Source organism: Trachypithecus francoisi, unplaced genomic scaffold, assembly GCF_009764315.1.
Source record: "Trachypithecus francoisi isolate TF-2019V2 unplaced genomic scaffold, Tfra_2.0 Lachesis_group10, whole genome shotgun sequence".
Classification (NCBI taxonomy): Eukaryota; Metazoa; Chordata; class Mammalia; order Primates; family Cercopithecidae; genus Trachypithecus; species Trachypithecus francoisi.
The window spans coordinates 52,632,420-52,653,533 of record NW_022681455.1 but is presented as its reverse complement, the minus strand read 5'-3'; the positions used below and the strand labels follow the sequence as shown (position 1 = coordinate 52,653,533).

At 46.1% G+C, this 21,114-nt stretch overlaps 1 protein-coding gene across 2 annotated transcripts in view; it reads left to right on the top strand.

Moving 5' to 3' along the window:
• Positions 1-21,114, top strand: part of TRAM2 (translocation associated membrane protein 2) — an 81,172-nt gene that overhangs the window by 25,009 nt on the left and 35,049 nt on the right. The window contains exon 2 of one of the 2 annotated variants that reach the window (XM_033217433.1): positions 16,782-16,845. The exons of the other annotated variant lie outside the window; for it this stretch is intronic. Coding sequence (XP_033073324.1) covers positions 16,782-16,845 — 64 coding nt within the window. The remainder of the gene's footprint in view (positions 1-16,781; positions 16,846-21,114) is intronic. 2 annotated transcript variants of the gene reach the window in all.

Genomic DNA, 21,114 nt, shown 5'->3' with positions numbered 1-21,114 from the left:
GCCGTGTGCCAGAAGCATGGGGAAGAATCCATGGATGCAAAGGGACTTCAGAGAACACCCTTAAAAAATGAGAACACTGAGGCCCAGTGAGGTGGATGGAAGCAGCTGGAGGCAGCCCGTCGAGTTTGTGGCTGAGCTGCCAGGGAACAGGTCTCTTGCCTCCTCACTGCACTTTTCTCCCCTCTGCTTCCTCTTAGTAATATATGTACAGCCATTTGAGCTTTACCTATTTGCATGGGCTGTAGTAGAGCTGCAGGTAGCCTTCCTAGCAGGCGTGGCCACCGAATACCCAACAGGTTTCAGTCTGTTCTTGTCCCCCTTGCCTCCACAGGGTAGTGAAAGGGCTGGGGAGACTGTTGGTCTTGTCTCAGGGCTGTCCTCTCTGCATCCGTGCCCCCTGGGCTTTGCATGGGGGAGCTGGGAGCCTGTCTCTCTTTAAGGCTGGAAGCCAGGATAGCTGCCTGGTACTGCTGGCTATCTGTGCCCTCTCCTCTTGCCTGGACTCAGTTTGGGGCAGAATGTGGCCCAGGGCCTGCTTGTCAGCACGTGGCTAGGGTTTCCGTGTTAACGTTCCCAAATTGGGATCTCAGAAGATCAAGTGTCCGTGTTGTCTGATCATGCTGAGCCTTCTCGAGCGGCCAGCTGCAAACCTTTCAAAGGGCTGTGTGTAATTGGCTTGGGAGATGCTGTGGGGGACTGAGAAGGGGACAAAGAAGTTAGTTTTTGAAAGGAAAAAAATAAATGAACATAACAGTCTTGGGCCAATTGGGTGGGACATGGTGCTTGGGCACATTGAAACCCCTTCCTTTTCCTTTCCTATTTTTCCACTTCCAGAGGCCCCTTTGGCTAGCGCCGTACTGACCCCTGCAGACCCCCTCTGTGTAAATACAGCCTCTGTCTCCCACCCCCTTCTTCATTATGCATTCCTTTAATCTGACCCATCTCCAGGTTGCCAGCTGGCAGAGACTCAGCAGATTCCAAACCCCAGCTGGTGCCAGAGTGTTTACATGGGCCAGGGAAGCTTGGCAGACAACCTGCCCCCAAGCTACTCAGCTGTAGGAAAAGGTAGAAAGACTCCTGGAGATAAGTGGCCGGTTTGTTTGCAGACTTTCCCTCCTCCCTCATTCACCCTCCCCTGCATGCCCACCCTCACTCCAGTTGCTGCTCTATCCTGAAAACGTTAGAAAGAATCCCTTTGTGAAAGGGAGGTAAATGGCTAGGGACCAGCAGCATAATCCCTTCATCCAAGCGACCCTGTGTGGCACTCTGAGCACATAAAGGTAAAGATCCTTTGCCTTCCGGACTGAAACAGATCAGATATTAATTAGGAGACAGTATTGGTTAGTATAGAGTCAGTCCCCATTCATAACGGATATGGTTTTCCAAAATAATAATAAAAGCTATGTGATCAAGTGTTCATGAAGCCAGGACTCATATTCGTCACTGCAGCCTGAGGCCAGTGGTGTCCTCAAGATCCTGTATTCACCTCCTCCTGCCTCAGTAAAGGCCCCCTTGAAAAACTCAGGCAGGAAAGTGGTCGTTCACCGCAGTGGTTTATCTTGATCTGAGTTTGTGAGAAGCCAGTCCCAGGGTGTCTTGCCTAAAGAAAACCATTTCTGATGCTGGTTATCAACACTGTTGGTCCTTTGGAAATTAGATGGCCCATAAAGAGTGGCAATTTGTGTGCCTCCCATGCGTTTCGTGAGGGATAGTACCAGGATATGTGTGGAGGATAATTTTGCTGGTTTAAAGTGTCCTATTCGGCTGGGCATGGTGGCACACTCCTGTAATCCCAGCACTTTGGGAGGCCAAGGCAAGTGGATCTCTTGAGGCCAGGAGTTCAAGACCAGCCTGGCCAACATGATGAAACCCCATCTCTACTAAAAGTACAAAAATTAGCCGGGTGTGGTGGTGCACACCTGTAATCCTAGCTACTCGGTAGGCTGAGGCAGGAGAATCACGTGAGCCCGGGAGGTGGAGGCAGCAGTGAGCTGAGATCTTGCCACTGCACTCCAGTCTGGACGATGGGAGTGAAACTCTTGTTTCAAAAAATAAAATAAAATAAAATGAAAATAGTATCCCATTGCCAGCGGTTACATTGATGAGGTTAATTATTATCATATGGTGTTAGTATTAAGTCTTTTATTTGAGGAGCATATCTACATCAGTCAGGGTCCCAACAGGAAACAGGTGGGGTAATTGAGGAGTGGTTATGTAGGCACTATTAACAAGGGCGTGGACTGGCTCAGGGGAAACAGATAAGGAACAGTAAAGCATTCCAAGGCTTGCAAATGTGGGGAGATATCCCTAAGCTTGAAGGGGCTGAGGATAGCATGGATCTAGAACTAAGAGGTAAGGGAGAGAGAGGAAATACCACTGAGAGCTATGGTTGAAGGGGAGGGGCTAGAGCTTTGGTGGAGGGTTGCAGTCACTGCCAGAACTGTCCAGCAGGAAAGGAGCCAGGTGATGAATATCCCGTTCATGCTGTCTCCTGTTCTGCAGATTCCACAGGAAGCCCACTGAAGTACTCCGTAAAGGTGAAGCTGTTTGTTCTGGGACACAGGGTAGGATGGAGCACTGTGCAGTCCAGTAGAACTTACAGATGCTGTTCTGCCTTCTGTTTGAATCCTACCTCATATATGACAACAGGCAATCAAAGAGTGGCAAAGCTAAATCGATGTCCCTGAAATACTACCATCTCTGAGAATAAGACTTTTGGACAGACGTTTCCTGATTGCAATAAGCCAAACAGTGCAACACATCTAACTTTAAGCTACTTTTGCCCTGATTTCTGGGGAGAGTTAGAATCACCCTTGCTTCTTAAAGTGGTCGCACATTAAATGCTTCCACTTCCATCTTTTGGCTGGTTCAGATAATATTCAAGCACCACTTAAACCCATTTCCTTCTCTTGCCCCAGTGCTTTGCACACTAGCCCTCAGGGACCAAGAGGAGTTTCTGGTGCGGCATAAATGGGATTCTAATCACTGTGTCTAATTGCCACTAGTCTTTGAATATCTGTATCCAACAGGAAATGGCTTTCTTGACAGTTTCACATGCAGGAGCTTGGACTCAGGTACCTGTTAGGTAACTGATAAAATTTAATTGTTTAATTATGAAATATGAGATGGTTTTTTAGAGTTTTGTGGCTGAAAAGAGTTTCAAATGTTATATTACAATGTTGCCTCCTTTATACTTTGAGAGAGACAATCATTTCTTTATCTTGATTTGAATCATTGTGGGAAGCAAAGCTTTGAAATGTGCACCATGCTGGAATAGATGATATCCCCATTAATGAACTCAGGAGACAGCTGATTTGGGGCAGCTTTTGGAAGGAAGGAAGGAAGGGAGGGAGGAAGGAAAGGAGGGAGGAAGGGAAGGAGGGAAGGCGAGAAGGAAGGGGAGGAAAGCTTTAAGGGGTCTGAGGGCCAGGTACCCTTTCTTCCATTTTAGACTAGTTCATTTGAAACAAATGGGCACAGCTGAGGTCTGAAGTTGGCCCACACGGTGGACAGCCCCTGTAAAGCTGTCATGACGATCCTGAACTAAACCATTGTATCTCTAGGCCTTCTCCAGGCCTTTCTCAGTGCCATTATGATTCTGTTCTAACCCTCACCTGCCCCCTTTTATCCACTTTCTGTACATCTTTCTGGCTCAGCTCAGCCCCTTCCAGAAATCTTCTCAGAGGAGGTCCAGAAATCTCCAAACCCAGGGCACTAACAGATGTTTTTTGGGTCTCTCCTTTGTGCCAAGAACACTGGGGGTATGGAGATAAATAAAGACATGGTCTCTGCCCTGGAGGAAGCAAAGGAGCTTCCACTTGCCCTTTGCCTAACGCTGTCCTGATCTGTGACATCTCTTGTCTTAAAATGAACCCTTTGTGCATCAAGGTCTCATTTTGATCATTAGATCTTAGGCACAGTGTTCAGGTAGCATGGTGATTAACAGTGCAGATGTCACGGTCAGATGGATCTGGGGTTCTAGTCCTGCTTCTGGGGCTTATTAACTTTGTACCTTGGGGCGTGTTGCTTAAGCTTTTTGGGCCTCACTTTTCTGCGTATTAGGGCCTCTGGGAGCATTAAGTGAGATCATTTCTGTAAGTGTTCAGAGCAGTTCCTGGCAGGTGATAGAAGTTCAGTGAATAGTAGTAATGTAGCAGTTCCTTATAGAGTTGGAGGTTAGATGAGGTAATCCTGTTTGGCGTTTAGCACAATGCCTGGCATTTCATAAGATCTCACACGTTAGGTGTCATGGTCGCTCCTTGCAGGGTTGCTGAGGATTATTTGAGGTAATTGTGTAAAGTGCCTTTACCTTGCCTGGCTTGCAGTAAATATTCAAAGAAGAGGGGTTGGTTTTATTGTCTTTGTGATAACGGAATTGGACTAGATGTATAGCCTGACTCTGGATTCTGGCCCTGAGCCTTTGAGAGAAGGAAGTGGATGTTGTAATTTTTTTCATCTCTAGTAGCATTTTGCCTTGCCTAGAGCATGTGCTCAATATTTTGTGATTGAAGAAATGATTTTTAAAAATTTTTATATTTTGTTGTGTAGGGACAGTGCTAAACAAAGACTTATTACTAGGGTGTGAAATTGTCTTACCAGCCAGCTTTGTGCACATGAACAAACACACCGTACTTCTAAAGCTTTCCGTGACATACCTGTTTAGAAAACCCGGTGTGGCCATTGTCAGATCCGGAATTGCCCCATGGTTGTGGGCAGCTGTCACTGTGGCTGTAGAACATGAACATGGATCCTGGCCCATGGCCAGGTGCTTATCTGCGTGTCTGTGGGTTCTGGTTCTGAACTCTGTCTGTCCAGCCGATGCAGTAAAGGCTGACAGGCTGAGAGGAGACCGGAGGCCTCCTGTGGCCCTCCACCCCTTTGGCACCCTGACAATTCTCCCCCTGGGAACGTGCAGAACAGTCATCCCTTGTAAATCCGTCCAGGTGGCCCTGCCTGTCCCTCTAGAGAAGTGAATGAAAGTAAAGTCACAGCTGCTGAGAGTGGCAGTGTAGCATCGGTTCAAAAGAATTGATTAAATAGCAGAAAATTTCCCAGCCCCTTTGCGAGTATAGTGGAGGGAGGATGTTAATTTTGTTTTTGCCTCTCTCCCCTCCAGCTCCTCTGGAAGTACATTAATTCATGGGGTGTTTATTGAGCATCTTCTCCATAGCTGGTGTGTGTATCAAGACAAGGTATCTGAACTGCACAAGCAGCAGGGGTCTTGGGGAACTGAGAAAGGGTGTGGTCTTAACAAAAGCTGCCCAGGCCCAGTGCTCCCTCTTGGGCATCCCTCTCTGCAGTCCTGGATCTCAGTTTCCGAAGAAACACCCATTGGATTGGTGTAATTCCCAGGAGATCATCCTCTCTAGGCCCCCATGTTTTTCTGCATGTCCAACCATATTTCTCTCCATGGTCTTTCTCATCACCACACATGGTCCAAGCTTCTCCCGCGCCTCCCTGACTGTCCACTCCTCTCTAGCTCCCAATCTGTTTGCTTTCCTTCCGAGTTGAGCTGCTAGACTGAGCGGTCCACACTTCTCTCTCCACACTCCCACTCCATGCTCACCCATGCACACCAGCTCTGCCCCTCCTTTCCTCCAACTTTGGCAGCATTTACCAGTGACCTCTGCTTTACAAATCTGATGGACACTTCACAGATTCATTCCATAAATATTTATTAAGTCCCCACTAGGTGCCAAGTGCTGTTGCAGGCACTTGGGACCCATCAGAAAACAAAACAAAAACCTGCTCACGTGCTGCTCACATTTCAGTCCTGAGTTGACTGGTCCTCCCTGGGGCATCTGCAGGTGTGCAGCTGACTCCTTGCAATGGTGTCCTCCCTGGGCTGCTGGGCTCCTTCTGGGTTTCGTGTGGCCCCTCTGACTGTGCCTTCTCAGTGCCCTTCTCCCCTCTCACACCCCCAGCCATCTACAACACCCTGTGAATATCTGTCATCAGCCCTAGCACATTTTATTTAAATTGGACATTTGTGTGTCTGTTTCCTGAATAAGACGTGAGCATCACACTTGGCCATTCCCTCACCTTAATTAATTGTGCCATCAGGTCTTTTGAAAATTGCCTAGTACTACCCCAGGTCTGTTGCCGCTGCCTAAGTCCAGGCCTGGATGGTCTCTTTTTGCAGTAACCTAAGTCTCTGTGCTGCCCGGCTCACCTGCCGTCTCCAGCCCTTTCTCTCCACTGTGAGCAGAATGAGATTGGTGCAATGGAAATCGTACTGGGTTGTCCCCTGCTTAAAAACCATCAGTGGCTACCTCTCACATGTAGGATGAAGTTCAATATTTATACCTGCCGGAAAGGGTCCTTCATAGGACCTGCCTCCTGCCAACCTTCCAGCCTCACTACCGTCCATATGCAGGCCCCTCATTTTCCCTGGGAGTCACATTTCTCCCTTCTCTCTGCTTTAGTGCATGTGGTTCCCTCAGCCTGTAGCACCCTTCCTGCCTCCTGTTTGCCTCTTTAGCCCTTCAGAGTGCAGGTCAGGTAGAACGTTGCTGGTGAAGTTTGCCCTGGAGTGGGGCAGCCTCAGTTCTCACAGTCAGGAGCCTCTCCATCCTGAACCGCCTGTACCTGCCCTGTGAGAGTGATGATTCTGTTGTGTTGTAAATGACTTTTTTGCATACTGATTTATCTGACTGAGCTGCACATTTGAGCGGTGGTGCCATTCCTACCTGGGATGGAGGTGCCTGCTGTGGTTTTGGAGCAAAATTCCTGAGTGTGGGAGTGGAGGGGGCAAAATGTGAAAAGCGAGATAGGGCCACCTTGGAGTCGGAATGTCAGCATAGGTCCTGATTCTCTCCTGAGCAATAGGGAGCCATGGAGGACTGTGGAACAGGGCCTGTGGAATTTTAAGATCTGTTGTCTTTTCCAGGGCTTGATTAGAGGGAGATGGCAGAAACAGCAGGTGGGGGTGGTTCTTCCAGCTGCTCTTGGCATGGCCATGGCCTTGGTTCCTGCTTGGGGTGTGTGTGCAGTAGGTGGAGGTGGGGGTGGGGCGGGGGGGGTCATAGCAGTGACTAGAAGAATGAAGGAAGAGAACCACGCTCCCCATTCCTCCCCTACTCCTGCAAGGCCTTGGCAGGAGAGCTGCTTTCCTCTTTCCTTCTCTTTGTGTGTCTGTGTCTGCCCCTTCTTATGCTCTTACTCTGTGATTTTCTTACAGAGAGATTATCTGTGCTTCTTGGCAAAAGCTTAAGGTCATTCGTGTCCCAGGCAGTTCCTGTCCCTTCTTGTAGCCCCTTGAAAGAGACTTGCTGAATAGGCCAGGGGTGGGGGACACCTGGCCTCCTGGACCTTGCTCCAAGGCCTGCATTCAGCACCAAGTGTGGCTTTGCACATTGAGCCATGGCCGAGGGTGTCTGATGCCCCCTGTCAACCTCTGAGACCCAGCTGTGAGTTCAGATGGGGGTCCAGCCTCTCCGTCTGATTTTTGGTTTTCTTCCTGGGCCACCTTTGCCCTGCATGAAGTCACTGTCAGATTCCTGGGATGCTAGAGCTTGGAATAGAGACTAGCCTAGCAGGACTGAGAAAAAATCCCCAAGTCTTTTTATATTTTAGTTAAAACCCACTTTCAAGTTAGTCTAATAAGATTTTATACGTATATAACTGTGTATGTGAGAGAGAAACCTTGGGATATGATATTTAAATATTGACATTTGGCCAGGCTTTGTTTATTTGGCATAGGGGTATGTGGAGACTGGTTTGTGGCAAAGTATGGGGAGCGTTTACCTGAGGCCTTGCCTTTGGTGTTAGATTTGTATTTCCTGTTCATCTGTAGCACATTTTCCTGGGAACTCTTGCCTTTTATGTTGTTATTTTCCTTCTCCACTTTGAAGATGGTTCTGAATATCCCCTTGTGAATATTATTTGCTGACAAACAGAGATGTTTGAGTGCTGGATGTTTTTCATTAATGTTCTTGGCCTTGGTTTAAGATGCTGGAATCAAATCATCATCATGAAGTTCTGCTTATCAGGTTCCCTCATGTAGGTGGTCATTGGCCAGTCTTTGTAGACTCAAGCAAGATGGACTCAAACGCCAGTGCCGAGTGTGTTTTGATGCATTTCCCACAGGAGGGGGATGCACTGTTGTAACAGAGAGTGGTAGGAAACCAAGGTGATTCAGAACTGAGACACACAGAGCAGAGGTCCCCAGCCTGACCTTGACTTCTAAAGCTACTGGAATGGTACCATGGCCAACTCCGTGGGATCCCTCATTTAAGCTCTTTTACCAACACACTCCTCCATGGAGTAGGGGTAGTATGGAAACTAGGACAGCAGAGATCACACATCTAACATTTTAAAAACTCGTATTTTCACCTTCTGGCCTCAGTTCGCTTAGTTTAATAATAGGTGGAGGTTGACACCCAGGGTCAAGGCCTGTCTTTATGTGCCCCTACACAAATACCCAGAGGAATTTGAAGGCTTCCTGTGAGAATTGGCCGGCAGCCCTGCTGACTGGTCTGGTTTATGGCCCCTGGAGATGGCTTCACCCTGCCACATCGCTGTGTGAACTCACGGTTCATTTTCTTAGCAGGCTCTAATCCACGTGCCTAGCTCTTCAGTCAAAATGTGGGGGTCAACATTCTGATGTTTTGAGCAGGAAACTTTCCAGATGGTGGAGAATAATTTAAAATGGTTGCAGCAGATCACTGTCTGCCAACTCTTGCTTTCCCTAAGAGCAAACAAGCAAATGAAGGCAAATATACCTGGGTCCTGCCTAGTCCAGCTACCTTGAGTCTGTGGAGACCTTGAATAATCCTTTAATTTCCCTGAATACCAGGAAATGCCAGAAGTTCCTTGGGTATGATTCTCCCTGGTACCCACTCTTATTGCTTGCTGAAGATCAGTGACAGACAGGATGTTGCAGACACATCTATACTGATGAGAATGGCCCTCCTCTCTTTTTGCTTTCTGTCTTACAGAGCAAAAACGTCTTTAGAAACTATAGCTGAAATGACACTGAAATGACATTGTGCTATACTGGTGAGGGGTTTCTTTTCTGCGGCCAATCTAAAATATTACCTAATCTCAACTCTCAAAAAATCACTTGCAACCTAAAGTTTTGCACTCCATAATCCTTTCTTTTTTATGTTATTATTTTTAATGTATCAATGATACTGCGTCAGAACAGGTGGCTTTTGGCCAAAAGTAAAAATATTTTGTTCTGACCAATGTGTGTTTTAATCATATCCAGACACAACCAGTAATGTGAACTCTGCCCCATGATGCAGGAGAAATAAATATTAAGAATGTCACTATTCTGAAAAATTATTTTGCCTGAGCATTTAAAATTTTTAATGTAGTTTTTAGCTTCCATAAGGAATGGTTTATGAGTGTGCTTTGCTATCCAGATAAGGGGAAAAGCTACTTGGTGGGGCCAGGTGGGTGTGAGTGAGAGTGAAGTATATAATCAAGTGATAAGTATTAGAAATACCAACTCAGTGCTCTTTTTAGGGGAGGATGAGAATATATATATTAAGGCTCTCAGAGAAGTAATACATTTACTTCAGGCAAATTCCTATATTTTATATAAGGCTATCTATAAGGTGCATAGTATGCCAAGTTCAAGCTATACCAGCATAAATTGCTTAAATACACAGTCTCCTTAAAGTTATAATTAACTTGTGGATATAAAGGCAGTGGGGAAGGGCTTTCCCTAGGCCACCCTCTGTTTTTCAGTACCTGATCAACTTCCCAAACTGGGGATGTATATTATAGCAAGTTCAAGCGTTATTCTCTTTTTTCAAAAGCCCAACTTCAAAGATTTTAAAAACCCTTTACTGTGACCCTTTCTGCATTCCTCTGTATCCCAATATAAAGTTTAGACTTTTAAATCGATGACTGTAGCAAACCAAGTAACATTATTTTATCGTGGCTATTCAAATTACGAGTATTTTTTCATGAATACACAATGTTACTTTTAATCTAAAACTGCTATCGAAACTGTTAATAGTGAGTCTTTTCAACATTGTGATCAAAGGCTTGTAGAGAATCTGTTGTGTGTGTGTTTGTTTAGCTTTGCCTGATTTTCCTATCAAGGCAGTTTTTCAGGTGAAAAACCAGAATCTCTAGGCGTTGCTAAAAGCCACACAGAAAGGTACTGTCAGAACTCTGCCCCCTGCGATTCAGGCGCTTAGCCGTCGCAGCCAGCCTCTGGCCCTTCAAAACGGAGATTTTCAGAAAGCACAAGTGAAAAGCGTCTTTGTTTCAGCTGTATCTGCCTTTTACCGAGCAGTGGAGGGGCGCAAACCCATGTCCATCGCACCCTGACCACATCCCTGGCGCATGCAGGTGATCAGTGGGCTTGGAACGTAAACACTCCAAGAAAAAAAGCTAAAAGACTCTTTTGTTTAAAAAAACAAAACCCAAAAATCTCTTCGCCACCAACTGGGCATAACTTTCCAAGGTTTTCTTGTCTGCCTGAACTTTTCCTATTCACTTCCTCCACAGAAAGATGCAAAATCAATCTGGGGAATCTTTAGTGAAGACGCTTTGGATTCCAAAAACAGGCCAAGCTGGGAGAAGAAGGGAAGTTTTAGGTGCCTAATTTCCCAGCCTCTGCAGGACCTGTCACTTGGCTTTATCCTGTGCTTCTCAGGAATTAAAAATGAAGGTCGTCAGTCGTGGGACACATGTGTCTCTGTGTTTTGTCCTTTAGGTGGGAGGGGTGGTGTCCGTGAGACAGAAGACATTAAGAGCAGAGCTCCTCTTGTGAAAATAAGGCCTTCTGTACCCTGTCTGCCTCTGGGGGCTGGTCTGCCCACACAACCCCTTCCAAGAGCCAATGCATGGAGGTGTCTGCCAAGAAAAAAAAAAAAGAATAAACCAAACCAGAGGATTTAATATTTAAAAGAGAGGCCATGGAACTGCTTTCATCACAGTTCTTCTCTTTTGTCTGTGGTGACCAGCTAACAATTTGCAGTGGAAGGAGAACCTACCTGGGCATCTGGAAGCCTAGGTATACCCAGTGCCCGTGGCTGGCAGGTGGTGGATTAACCTGAGAGGCCTTATTTTCTTGCTCTGTCAGACATAGATGATACCCAGTCCTTATCTTCACAAAGTGAAAAAGCAACAATATATTTTAAACTTCTGGAAAGACCTCTTACAAAATTTGTCAGTGTAAGGTTGCGTTTTGGGCATTGGAAAGTAAGTAGAATCAGGTAAAGTTTGCCTTTTCGAGCTGAGGGTGAGAAGGACCTTTAAGGACGTTCCTTCTGAGCTGCTCCTTTGGCTTTATCCTTCCCGTGCTTATCTGTGAAATGGGGACATGATTAGTGCCTACCTTGTAGGGTCATTGTGGGAATGACATGAGATAGATTTGTGTGAAGACCTTGGACTCATGCATGGCACCGAGTAAGCACTTGGTAACATTAACTGTTGTTGTCATTGTTAATGGATGAGTCAACTGGGGTCTAGAGAGGTGAAATATCCTGCCCAAGGTCACCCAGCTGGCCCACAGCAGACCTGGGACTGGAATCCACATCCACTGTGCTTAACTGGAAGCAGCTATTTCACCAGCATCCTTGGTCTAGTTGCAGCCAAGAGCTCAGGTGCATGTGCCCCTAATACAGCATGGCATGTAGAACAGTTTTGGTTTGTTATGGCTACACAAGCATGCTCAAGGCCTTTGCCTTGGTGTTTGATGCCCTGTTTTAGTTAAAAAATATAAGGAAACTTTCTTTCTCACTCTCTGTTTCTCTCTCTCTCTGTGTGTGTGTGTGTGTGTGTGTGATGTGACCCTTCCTACATATTTCAGTGTTCTCCTTTTACATTAGTGTATTAGCATGTTGTCACTTTTAACCTTTTACCCACTGAGCTTGGCATTTAAAATGCTATTAAACTCAATAATGTTTCCTATAAACAGCCTTAGAGGGATGAGAAATAATTGGAATGACATTTTTAATAGGCTCCTGATTCTCAGCCCTGTGTACTACAGGAACTTAGCCGGTGCTTGTGGGGAGGGACTTGTTAGTGGTTTGATCCCTGGTCTGAGATCAGGAGAGGGTCATGGAGTAAAGATTTGGGGTGCTAAAGGACCTTTTACGGCACAGAAGAAGGCTGAAGAAGTAAGTCTGCTCTTGACTAGTGCTTTCTGCTTTTTTAATGGATGGATATGGTCAATCTAGGAGCCGATCACTCCTTCCTTCTTCAGGTGGCTGCGGAAAAGCTTGGAGCCAAATTTCTGGCCACCTTTAGCCAATGAGTAGGACTTCCTGGAATGCATTTTTGTGGATCAGCCTCATTCCTTGCTTCTTTTCTTTGCCTAAAATGCATATTTTTTGTGTTCTTTCCTGCTTGCATTTTACATTACCATTCTGTTCTATGTGCAGTATTGTGTGCCTCCTAAATTTGTTTTGGGGACAAGTTTTTAAAAAACTCAAGTTGAATGTTGCCTTTTCTGCTTGTGTAGTTGTGAGGTCTCGGGAGGCTACTTTATCTCTCTGTGCCTCAAATTTGGCTTTTTCATCTATAAACCAGAGAAACTTACACCATCTTGCTGAGATATGGTAATGTGGGAGCAAGCATGGCTGTTTACAGAGAAAGTTGCACTTTTTAGAATGGTTTCTGCTGCTACTACCAGGGGTGCTAGGGATAGAAAAATACTGGGATCTAGTATTTTTGTCATGATGATGGTCCTAGATCCTATTCTCTCAGAATCATGTTCAGAAAACATGGTAAGCATTCATCTGCAGTCACTAAATATTACAGCTGCTTACCTTATGAGTTTGTCAAATAGGAATTTATAGGAAACCTACTATTCACCCAGCTCTGGGACAGACCGAGAGAGAGAGGACATATGTAGAAGAATAATCGTGGACAGATGACAGGATGAGGATCAGATGGCTGAGCACAGCACCGGCTCTCTCCTGCTTAGTCGCTGTGTTCATTTAAGCATTTGCTGAGTGCCGCTATGTTCTGGGGCAGTTTGAAGCCATCCGTGGATGTGTGCCTCAAACAAGGCAAGTCAGATCATCAAGGCAGGTCAGATCCCCACACTCCTACAGCTTATGTTTCCCCAAGAAAGAGACAGTTTAAAAATAAAGATAAATGCTTTAGAGCTGTATACTTAAAACGGGTGAATTTTTTTTTATTGTTGTGTAAATTATACCTGGATACAGCTGTTAAAAAAGAAAAATCTTGGCCCCCATGGTGCTGACGTTCAGGTTTGCCCTGATACATTTGATCCTTATTTGTGGATTTTGTTTTTGCAAATTCGCTTACTTGCTGAGATTTATTTGTAACCCCCAAATCAGCTTCCATGGTCATTCACAGACATGTGCAGAGCTTTTGAGTTGCCCAGCACTCACATTCCCAGTTGAGGCCAAACAAGGCGACACTCTGCCTCCCGTTCCGGCTCTCATCCTGTAGACAGATGTCTTTTTCGTAGTTTCTTTAGTGCCACATTTTTTGCATTTTTATGCTGCTTCTTGGTGATTTCACTATTTAAAAATGGCCCCCAACTGTCATGCAGAAGTGCCGTCTAGTGTCCTGAGCGTAGGATGACTGTGATGTGCCTCATGGAGATAGCATATGTGGTTAGATAAGCTTTATTCTGGCATGAGTTATAGCACTGGTGGCCATGAATTCAATGTTAATGAATCAACAATGTACGTTAAATTAGGTGTCTTTAAACAGAAACGCACATAAAACAAGGTTATGAATTGATCTGTTGACAAAAATGGGACCAGAGGCTCGCAGGAACCTAACCTGTATTTCTCCCAGGAGCAATGTTTCAGTGTTCACTAATTCAGTGTTTGCAGTGACTTGAGAGAACATAACTCGTGTGAATGATGACAGTTAACTGGATATGTTGGGCGAGGGCAAGAATATATGTAGAGCCCACATACCAGATGTCTATCTTCCTTTAAAAAAAAAAAATGCAAAAGTTCTCAGACTTGGCAGTGCATCGGAATGCCCTGGGGAGTTTGACAAAATGCCCATGCCCCAAAGAGTCTGGTTTAATTGGCTGGGGTGTGGCTCAGGCAGAGAGATTTTAGAAGCTCCCCCAGGGATTCTAATGTGCAGCCGGAGTTGAACACCAGTGCTCTTCACATTGAGTGATAATGTGTCTTAGAAGTGGACCCTGGCCAGCTGAAGGAGGCTCTCTGGGGCCAGCAGCACCTCCTCATACCCGCTCAAGATCCAGAGCCCAGGGAGGGTGTCCAGTTGGCTGGGCTCCTGCCCTGAGGGTCTGTCCCCTCCATCCTCCCATCCCCCGTAGTGACGCCACACACATCCTATGCCCACACACAGCTGGAGGGAGGCTTCCCGCAGGAAACCCTGGTGCTGTTAAGAGAGGAGAATGGATGGCAGACAGCCCAAGCCCCACAGAGGTCCACTCCACCCTGTGCTCCAAAAGACATGTGCATTTCCTGAATGAAATCAAGTGAGAGATATGTGCCTAGGCAGGGCAGTGTTTGGTTAATGCCTGCCTGCCTTTCCCCTGGCTCTTCCTTTCTCTCATTTCTTCCAACTCCTCTGATCTTCCTTCACAGGGATTTCAGGCTGAGAAGATGAGGTTTATTTTCAGAGGAGTCTTGTCAGACAATATGGAGTGTTAGGTGGTTGGGCCAGGAATGACCTATATGAGCGGAGTTCAGAGAAGGAGAACCACCATGGCTAGTGTGGTCAGGAGGGTCTCTGGCGGAGCTGGATTCAGGTGGCTTAGTGCCTGGACAGGTCTCACAGAGAAGGCCATTGGTGACAGAGGACAGCCTGGATGATGGCACTGGGAACAGCTTCCATGACAGAGGGGGATAAGTACAGCTGAGTGAAGCTGACTTGGCTTTTGATTTTTCATCTTAAGCAGTGAGCCATTACTGAGCACTTACTGTGTGCATCTGGGCTCCTTATGTGAGAGGGGCTGCGAGGATAAATGGGACAGGACAGCACAGTCGCTGCCTGTGGGACTGTGAGGAGTCTGATGAGAACTATGGAGGAGGTGAGAGGCTGATGAGAACTATGAACAAGGGTAAGGAAATGATAAAAACAGCAGAGCATGACACAGAGTGCATCCGGCAAGCAGAGATCATACCCTTGAACAGCTGGGAATGGCTTCACATTACAATTGAGGTGGGTCATGAAGGGATGCGTGAGATTCTAAGCAGGACAACTGTGTGTGTGGTGGTGGGTATAGGAAAGGTAGGACACAAACTGAGAGGGGCTAAAACTCCCCAAAGGAAGTAGGGACTAGAATGTATTGGCTGAAACCCAGCACATCTGTTCTAAAGAAAATACAGGCAGTCGGACGGGAAGGTAGGTTGAGAACACTGAAAAAGGTCTTGACCAAAGGTATTAAGGTTTTAGGGTGGGGATTAGGAAGACCTGTATATTCGGATAGGGCTTGGTGTTTGCTATCAATCCTTCTCTTAGCTAATCTCATTTGGGTTTTTCCCTGCAAGCTTGATAGGACATGTCTAAGGCAGCAGCACAAAAACACAAGAAGGCTTGTCCTGCATCTCTGTGTACAGAGTAAATGACACCCACCGAATGGGATGGGTCTTGTTGACCAGGGGATGGGGGAGATTTACTCTTTAAAGGAGAAGGTTGTCTCTAGAAGTAGCTGAGGATAGTGACCTCTTGCTGGCATGTCTGGGCAACACAGGGCATCTGTGATGCATCATTCACTCGTTTCCATGCTGCCTTTGCCACTGTCCAGTGTGTTTGTCCCCCACCCCGTCCCTCCCATGTGCATCCTTCAAACCTCTGTTAGAGAAGAACCAGCACCCTTTATTGATGAGGTGTCTCCAGAAGGCCCTTGGGAAAGGCCTGGTCTTGGGCCGCCTCCTCACCTGGCCTCACTGCAGGTTTCAGAACAGTGTAGATGGTGGTTCTCAGGCCCACCTGCACATCCGAAACCTCTGGGGATCTTTGAACAACGCTGACAGCTGGGCCAGCACCACACCAGTCTGTAGTACCCAGACCAGCTGAGGTGTTACAAACACCCTGAATTTTATGGACAAGCAGACTGAGGCTCGGCGTATAAGATTACTTGCTGGTAGTTACATAGCAAGAAAATGGTAGAGCTGGCATTTAAACCCAGGTAGTCGATTCTTGAGTCCAAGCTTCAAACCCCCACGTTCTGTCATCTCTCCCCTGCTGGTTAGACTGTCATAGTACTGATTTGGCCATTCATAACTAGGTGGAAACCACAGTTTTTTGTTTCACAGCACAACTAAGATTTTAAAGGCAGTTTTTGAAAGAAGCCAGCAATGTGGGATGTTACATCTGGTCCCATGACTCCGAGTAAGGTAGATGTGAAATTAGCAGCTGGAATTCTCTGTTTCTGAAGCTCAGGTGTAGACTTTCAGGTTGCTCTTCAATGCACAGGCAGCCAAAGTGCTGGGGAAACCTCAGCTAGGCCCTAACCTTCTTGAAGGTTGTGACTTTATTTATTAGTTTCTGCCTTCCACAATGCTGATGCACAGAAGTAAACTGATAAATATCTGAATGAATGAATGAATGAATGGCCAACAGATTTGTACTATTCACTTGTGAGCTCCCATCCTGTCACACACAGCTTGTTTCATCTCATCTGCAGTGAGTATCAGTCTAGATACCATCTGGGTCCCAGGGTACAGGTATTGAGAGGCATGTCATTAAAGAAAAATAGAACAAAAACTAGTGCTAACTCTGCATTAGGCAGAACCCTTCAGTCAAGAGGTTTGAGGGTCTAAGATGTAATAGGGGCGGTTAGCAGCTTCCACTTGTTTCTTTTGATGTGGCCAAAAGCTAAACTGGAACTCTTTTCCTTTGTTTTACAGGTCACAGCCAAGACTGCCTTTCTATTTATTTTACCTCAGTATAACATTAGCGTGCCTACAGCAGGTAAGAATCACTGGTCTCCATCTTCTCCTGGCCCTGTTAATCCTGAAGAACCTGGAAAGCTTCCTTTTCACCATCCGTGTACAATCTTTTTTTTTTTCTTTTCCCATGATGGAGTCTCTGCTCTGTCACCCAGACTGGAGCGCAGTGGCGCAATCTTGGCTCACTGCAACCTCTGCATCCCAGGTTCAAGCAGTTCTCCTGCCTCAGCCTCACAAGTAGCTGGGATTACAGGTGTGTGCCACCACACCCTGCTAATTTTTGTATTCTTAGTAGAGACGGAGTTTCACCATGTTGGCCAGGCTGGTCTCGAACTCCTGACCTCGTGATCCACCCGCCTTGGCCTCCCACAGTGCAGGGATTACAGGCGTGAGCCACCACACCTAGCTGTGTATAATCTTTAGATATTGAAACCAGCCTCCGGCAGCCTCCACCACTGAGGTTGCAGTGGTGCAGTATTAACAGCTAAGAACTTCCCTCTCTTCTGCTCTCTCTTCTTCATCAGAAGAGGACCTGCTGCACCACGTGGTGCTTCATGCAGCTCCTACTCCTTTCTCCAAAGCATCTAACATTGAGTTCTGTTGGAGACAGGGCATGAGACATCGTGACCATTGATCTGTTCTCCAGAGCATAGCTTCCTTTTAACATTTTCATTGAGGACAATGGGCAGGATGTTGTGTTTTGATAGTGCATGGAAGCATGATTGAGGGACAGAGTGCTGCACTCTTGACTGGGTTGGAGTAAGGACTGAACCTCAGGCCCAGCCCCAAGTCTTGTTGCATGGCTGTTGTTAAGGCCCACTGACTACAGCTGCTGCATCACAAGCTTCCCCCATAGTGGCTGGGCATTTCCAAGCACTTACAGGGAACCCAGCCAGCATCATGCCAGGTACCACAGCGGCCTCACTGGCAGTTCCCAGTACGGCTGAGGGGCTGCAGCTCAAGGAGCAGCAGGGCCAGGCAGGTAAATCGCTGAACTGGACAGGGGAGAGGGTCTATCTAAAGGAGCAGCTGCTGCTCACTTCCAGCCAGTTGTCACATAGGAGTGTAAACCCTGTGTGTCTAAGAACTTCCTTTTCCACCCCCCATAAGAGAATCCAAAGAAATCTCTTTTTAGGTAGAAAAACTCTGATTTTTAAATGTTGCCAACTAATTTAGAAATTCTGCAAACACCATGCGGGTCAACGTTGTGTAAACCAAACCAACACATTTGAAGGCCGAGTCCAGCCCTTAAGGCACGGGTCTGCAACTTTGGGCTTCTCAGATCCCGCCACCAGCACCTGAGTATCACTCCTTTCTCAGTGGCAAAGTCCTGGGTGGCCTCTTGATGAACAAAGGAAGGACTTTTGTTTGCTGAACCTAGTTCTTTCCTCTTTATTCTTTTGTTGTTGTTGTTTTTGTTTGTTTGTTTTGGACGGAGTTTCACTCTTATTGCCCAGGCTGGAGTGCAGTGGCGCGATCTCAGCTCACTGCAGCCTCCGCCTCCCAGGTTGAAGTGATTCTCCTGCCTCAGCCTCCCAAGTAGCTGGGATTACAGGCATGCGCCACCATGCCTGGCTCATTTTGTGTTTTTAGTAGAGACAGGGTTTCTCCATGTTGGTCAGGCTGGTCTCAAACTCTTGACCTCCAGGTGATCCGCCCACCTTGGCCTCCCAAAGTGCTGGGATTATAGGCATGAGCCACCACACCTAGCCTTTTTTTTTTTTTTGGACGGAGTTTCGCTCTTGTTGCCCAGGCTGGAGTACAATGGCGCAATATTGGCTCACTGTAACCTCCACCTCCCGGGTTCAGGTGATTCTCCTGCCTCAGCCTCCCAAGTAGCTGGGATTACAGGTATGCACTACCACGCCTGGCTAATTTTTTGTGTTTAGTAGAGAAGGGGTTTCACCATGTTAGGCTGGCTGGTCTTGTACTCCTGACCTCAGGTAATCTACCCGCCTCCGTCTCCCAAAGTGCTGGGATTACAGGCATGTGCCACTGCACGCGGCCTTTTCCTCTTTATAGTAGAGAAGTGGCTTTAAGGTGAGAGTCTTTTCCTTGTCTGGCTCTGCCAGCTTCTAGCTAAAAGGCTTTGGTGGCAAATCCTGAACCTGCAGCTCATGGAGGATATAGCCATGAATCTTTCCTGGGCCCACCATCCCCTGCAGTCACTGTGGCCAGGATTGGAAGGAAGCCATGCTTTTCTGGGGCAACCAAGTCAGTTTCTTCATCTGAGAGTCAAACCTAGGGACGTTGGCAAGAGAGGAAGAAAACTATGCCATGAAAAAGACTGGAGAGCATCTCTGCCCTCAGTAGGCCAGGAAACATGTGGCCAGCACCAGTGGTCAGGAACCAGACAGATGCCTGCTCATCCCAGGGCACACTCCAGTGCTGGGGCACGTGGATGATGTAGCTCAGGGCTGTGTGTTCTAAGTCAAATCTTGCCTCTTGAAAATCCTAATAACAGAGACTCAACTGTACTCAAGATTTGCTGATTTATTTTTTAGTTTAAAAAAATTGTAAAATATATATAACATAAAATGTACCATCGTAACCATTTTTAAGCGTGTAACTTAGTGACAGTAAGTACATTCACATTGTTGTGCTACCATCACCACCATCCATCTCCAGAACTCTTTCATCTTGCAGATGGAAGCTCTGCCCACCAAACCCCAACTCCCCTTTCCCTACCCCCTCTAGCCCCCAACAGCCCTCATTCCATTTTTTGTCTCTGTGAATTTGACTACCTTAGGTACTTCATATAAGTGAAATATAGATAGTATTTGATCTTTTGTAACTAGTTAAAAATTATTCTTCAACACTTTTTCAAAATACATTTATGTGAGTGATACATAAGTCTTAGAGAAAAATTATAACACAGAAAACCATTAAGAAGATAAAAGTCACACAGGACCCCATCACCCAGAAAAAAACTAAAGTTAGAATGTTTTGGAATATTGATTTATAACACAATTTTTTGCTATTACAATATGATGAACCTTTTTGTGTGTCATCGATTATCATTCCATTCAACCAGATATTCTGAAAAGCTGCGGGGATGTTTCTTAATAGGGATTACCACAAATTATCCAATCAGCCCCATATGGATATTTAAGTTTCCTGTTTTTATTGTAAATAGTACTACAGTGAACATTCTTGTGGCTAAATTTTTACATTTATTTATGATTGCTTTCTTAGGATAACTTCGTATTCCTGGAACTTCTAGGTTAAGTAGTATGTAAAGGTTTTATGTGTGTATTGCCAAAATATCCTCTGTCATTTAATACTCGTGACCCATAAACCCTCAATTTTAAAGTTGTTTTGTAAATATAAAATGCACAGGATTTAAAAAAAAAATCAGAATACCAGTTTATAAATGTCTACAGAGACAGCCAGTTATCAAATATTGTGCTGGTGTTTTCATTACATTTCTCCCTGAAGTCAACTTACAGGGGATGCTGGATCATACCCCACATACCCAGAGCTGTGTTACTAATTTACCATGTGAAAGAATTGTCCTGGAGACCACAAAAGTTGATGTGCATGTGATTGGGCATCCTTTTATTATAAGAAGGGCTACTTGTAAAGCCAAATCATGATCAGAGGGTTGATTTTTGAGTTTGAAACCTTCCTAGAGACACTGGCAAGACAAGTGATATCCTCAAGCATTGTTCTCGCAACAGCATGAGAAGCGTAGACACAGCACACTCTAGAGCTGAACTCAGACCCTCTGGGCAGAACAAGCTTCCTACAGTGTTTGAGTAAGGGGGAATGGGGGTAGTGGAGTGCCACCGTGTCATGCCTTCATTTGCTTAATTAATTAATCAAGCTAGACAAATATTTGTGTGCCCATTGTGGGCCAGGGTCTGGGTGTAAAATAATGTACAGAACCCATCTGATCTCTGATGTCACGAAACTTATCATTTATTAGAGAGAGATAGGTAATAAATAAGTAAACTGAATTAAATTGTAGTTGTGATAGGGTGATGAAGGACATGTACAAGGTTATGTGGTAAGGAAAAACAAAGGGGTGGCGACAGAAGATGTTTCTGAGTGTGGGGTTGCGTTGTGTTGTGAGTAGAGGGAGAGGTCTGGGCAGAAGAAAGCACTCTGCGCACAGGGACCAGCATAAGCAAAAGCCCTCAAGTGAGGCACAGACACCTCGGGAGGTTCTAGTAACACCTCGGGGGGCGCGGTGGCTCTAGTAACTGTACATAGGCCAGCGTGACTTGAGCCAGTGGGCTTTGGCCTTTTCCCAGGGTGGGACTATTGAATTCTGCTCCTGGAATCCTCC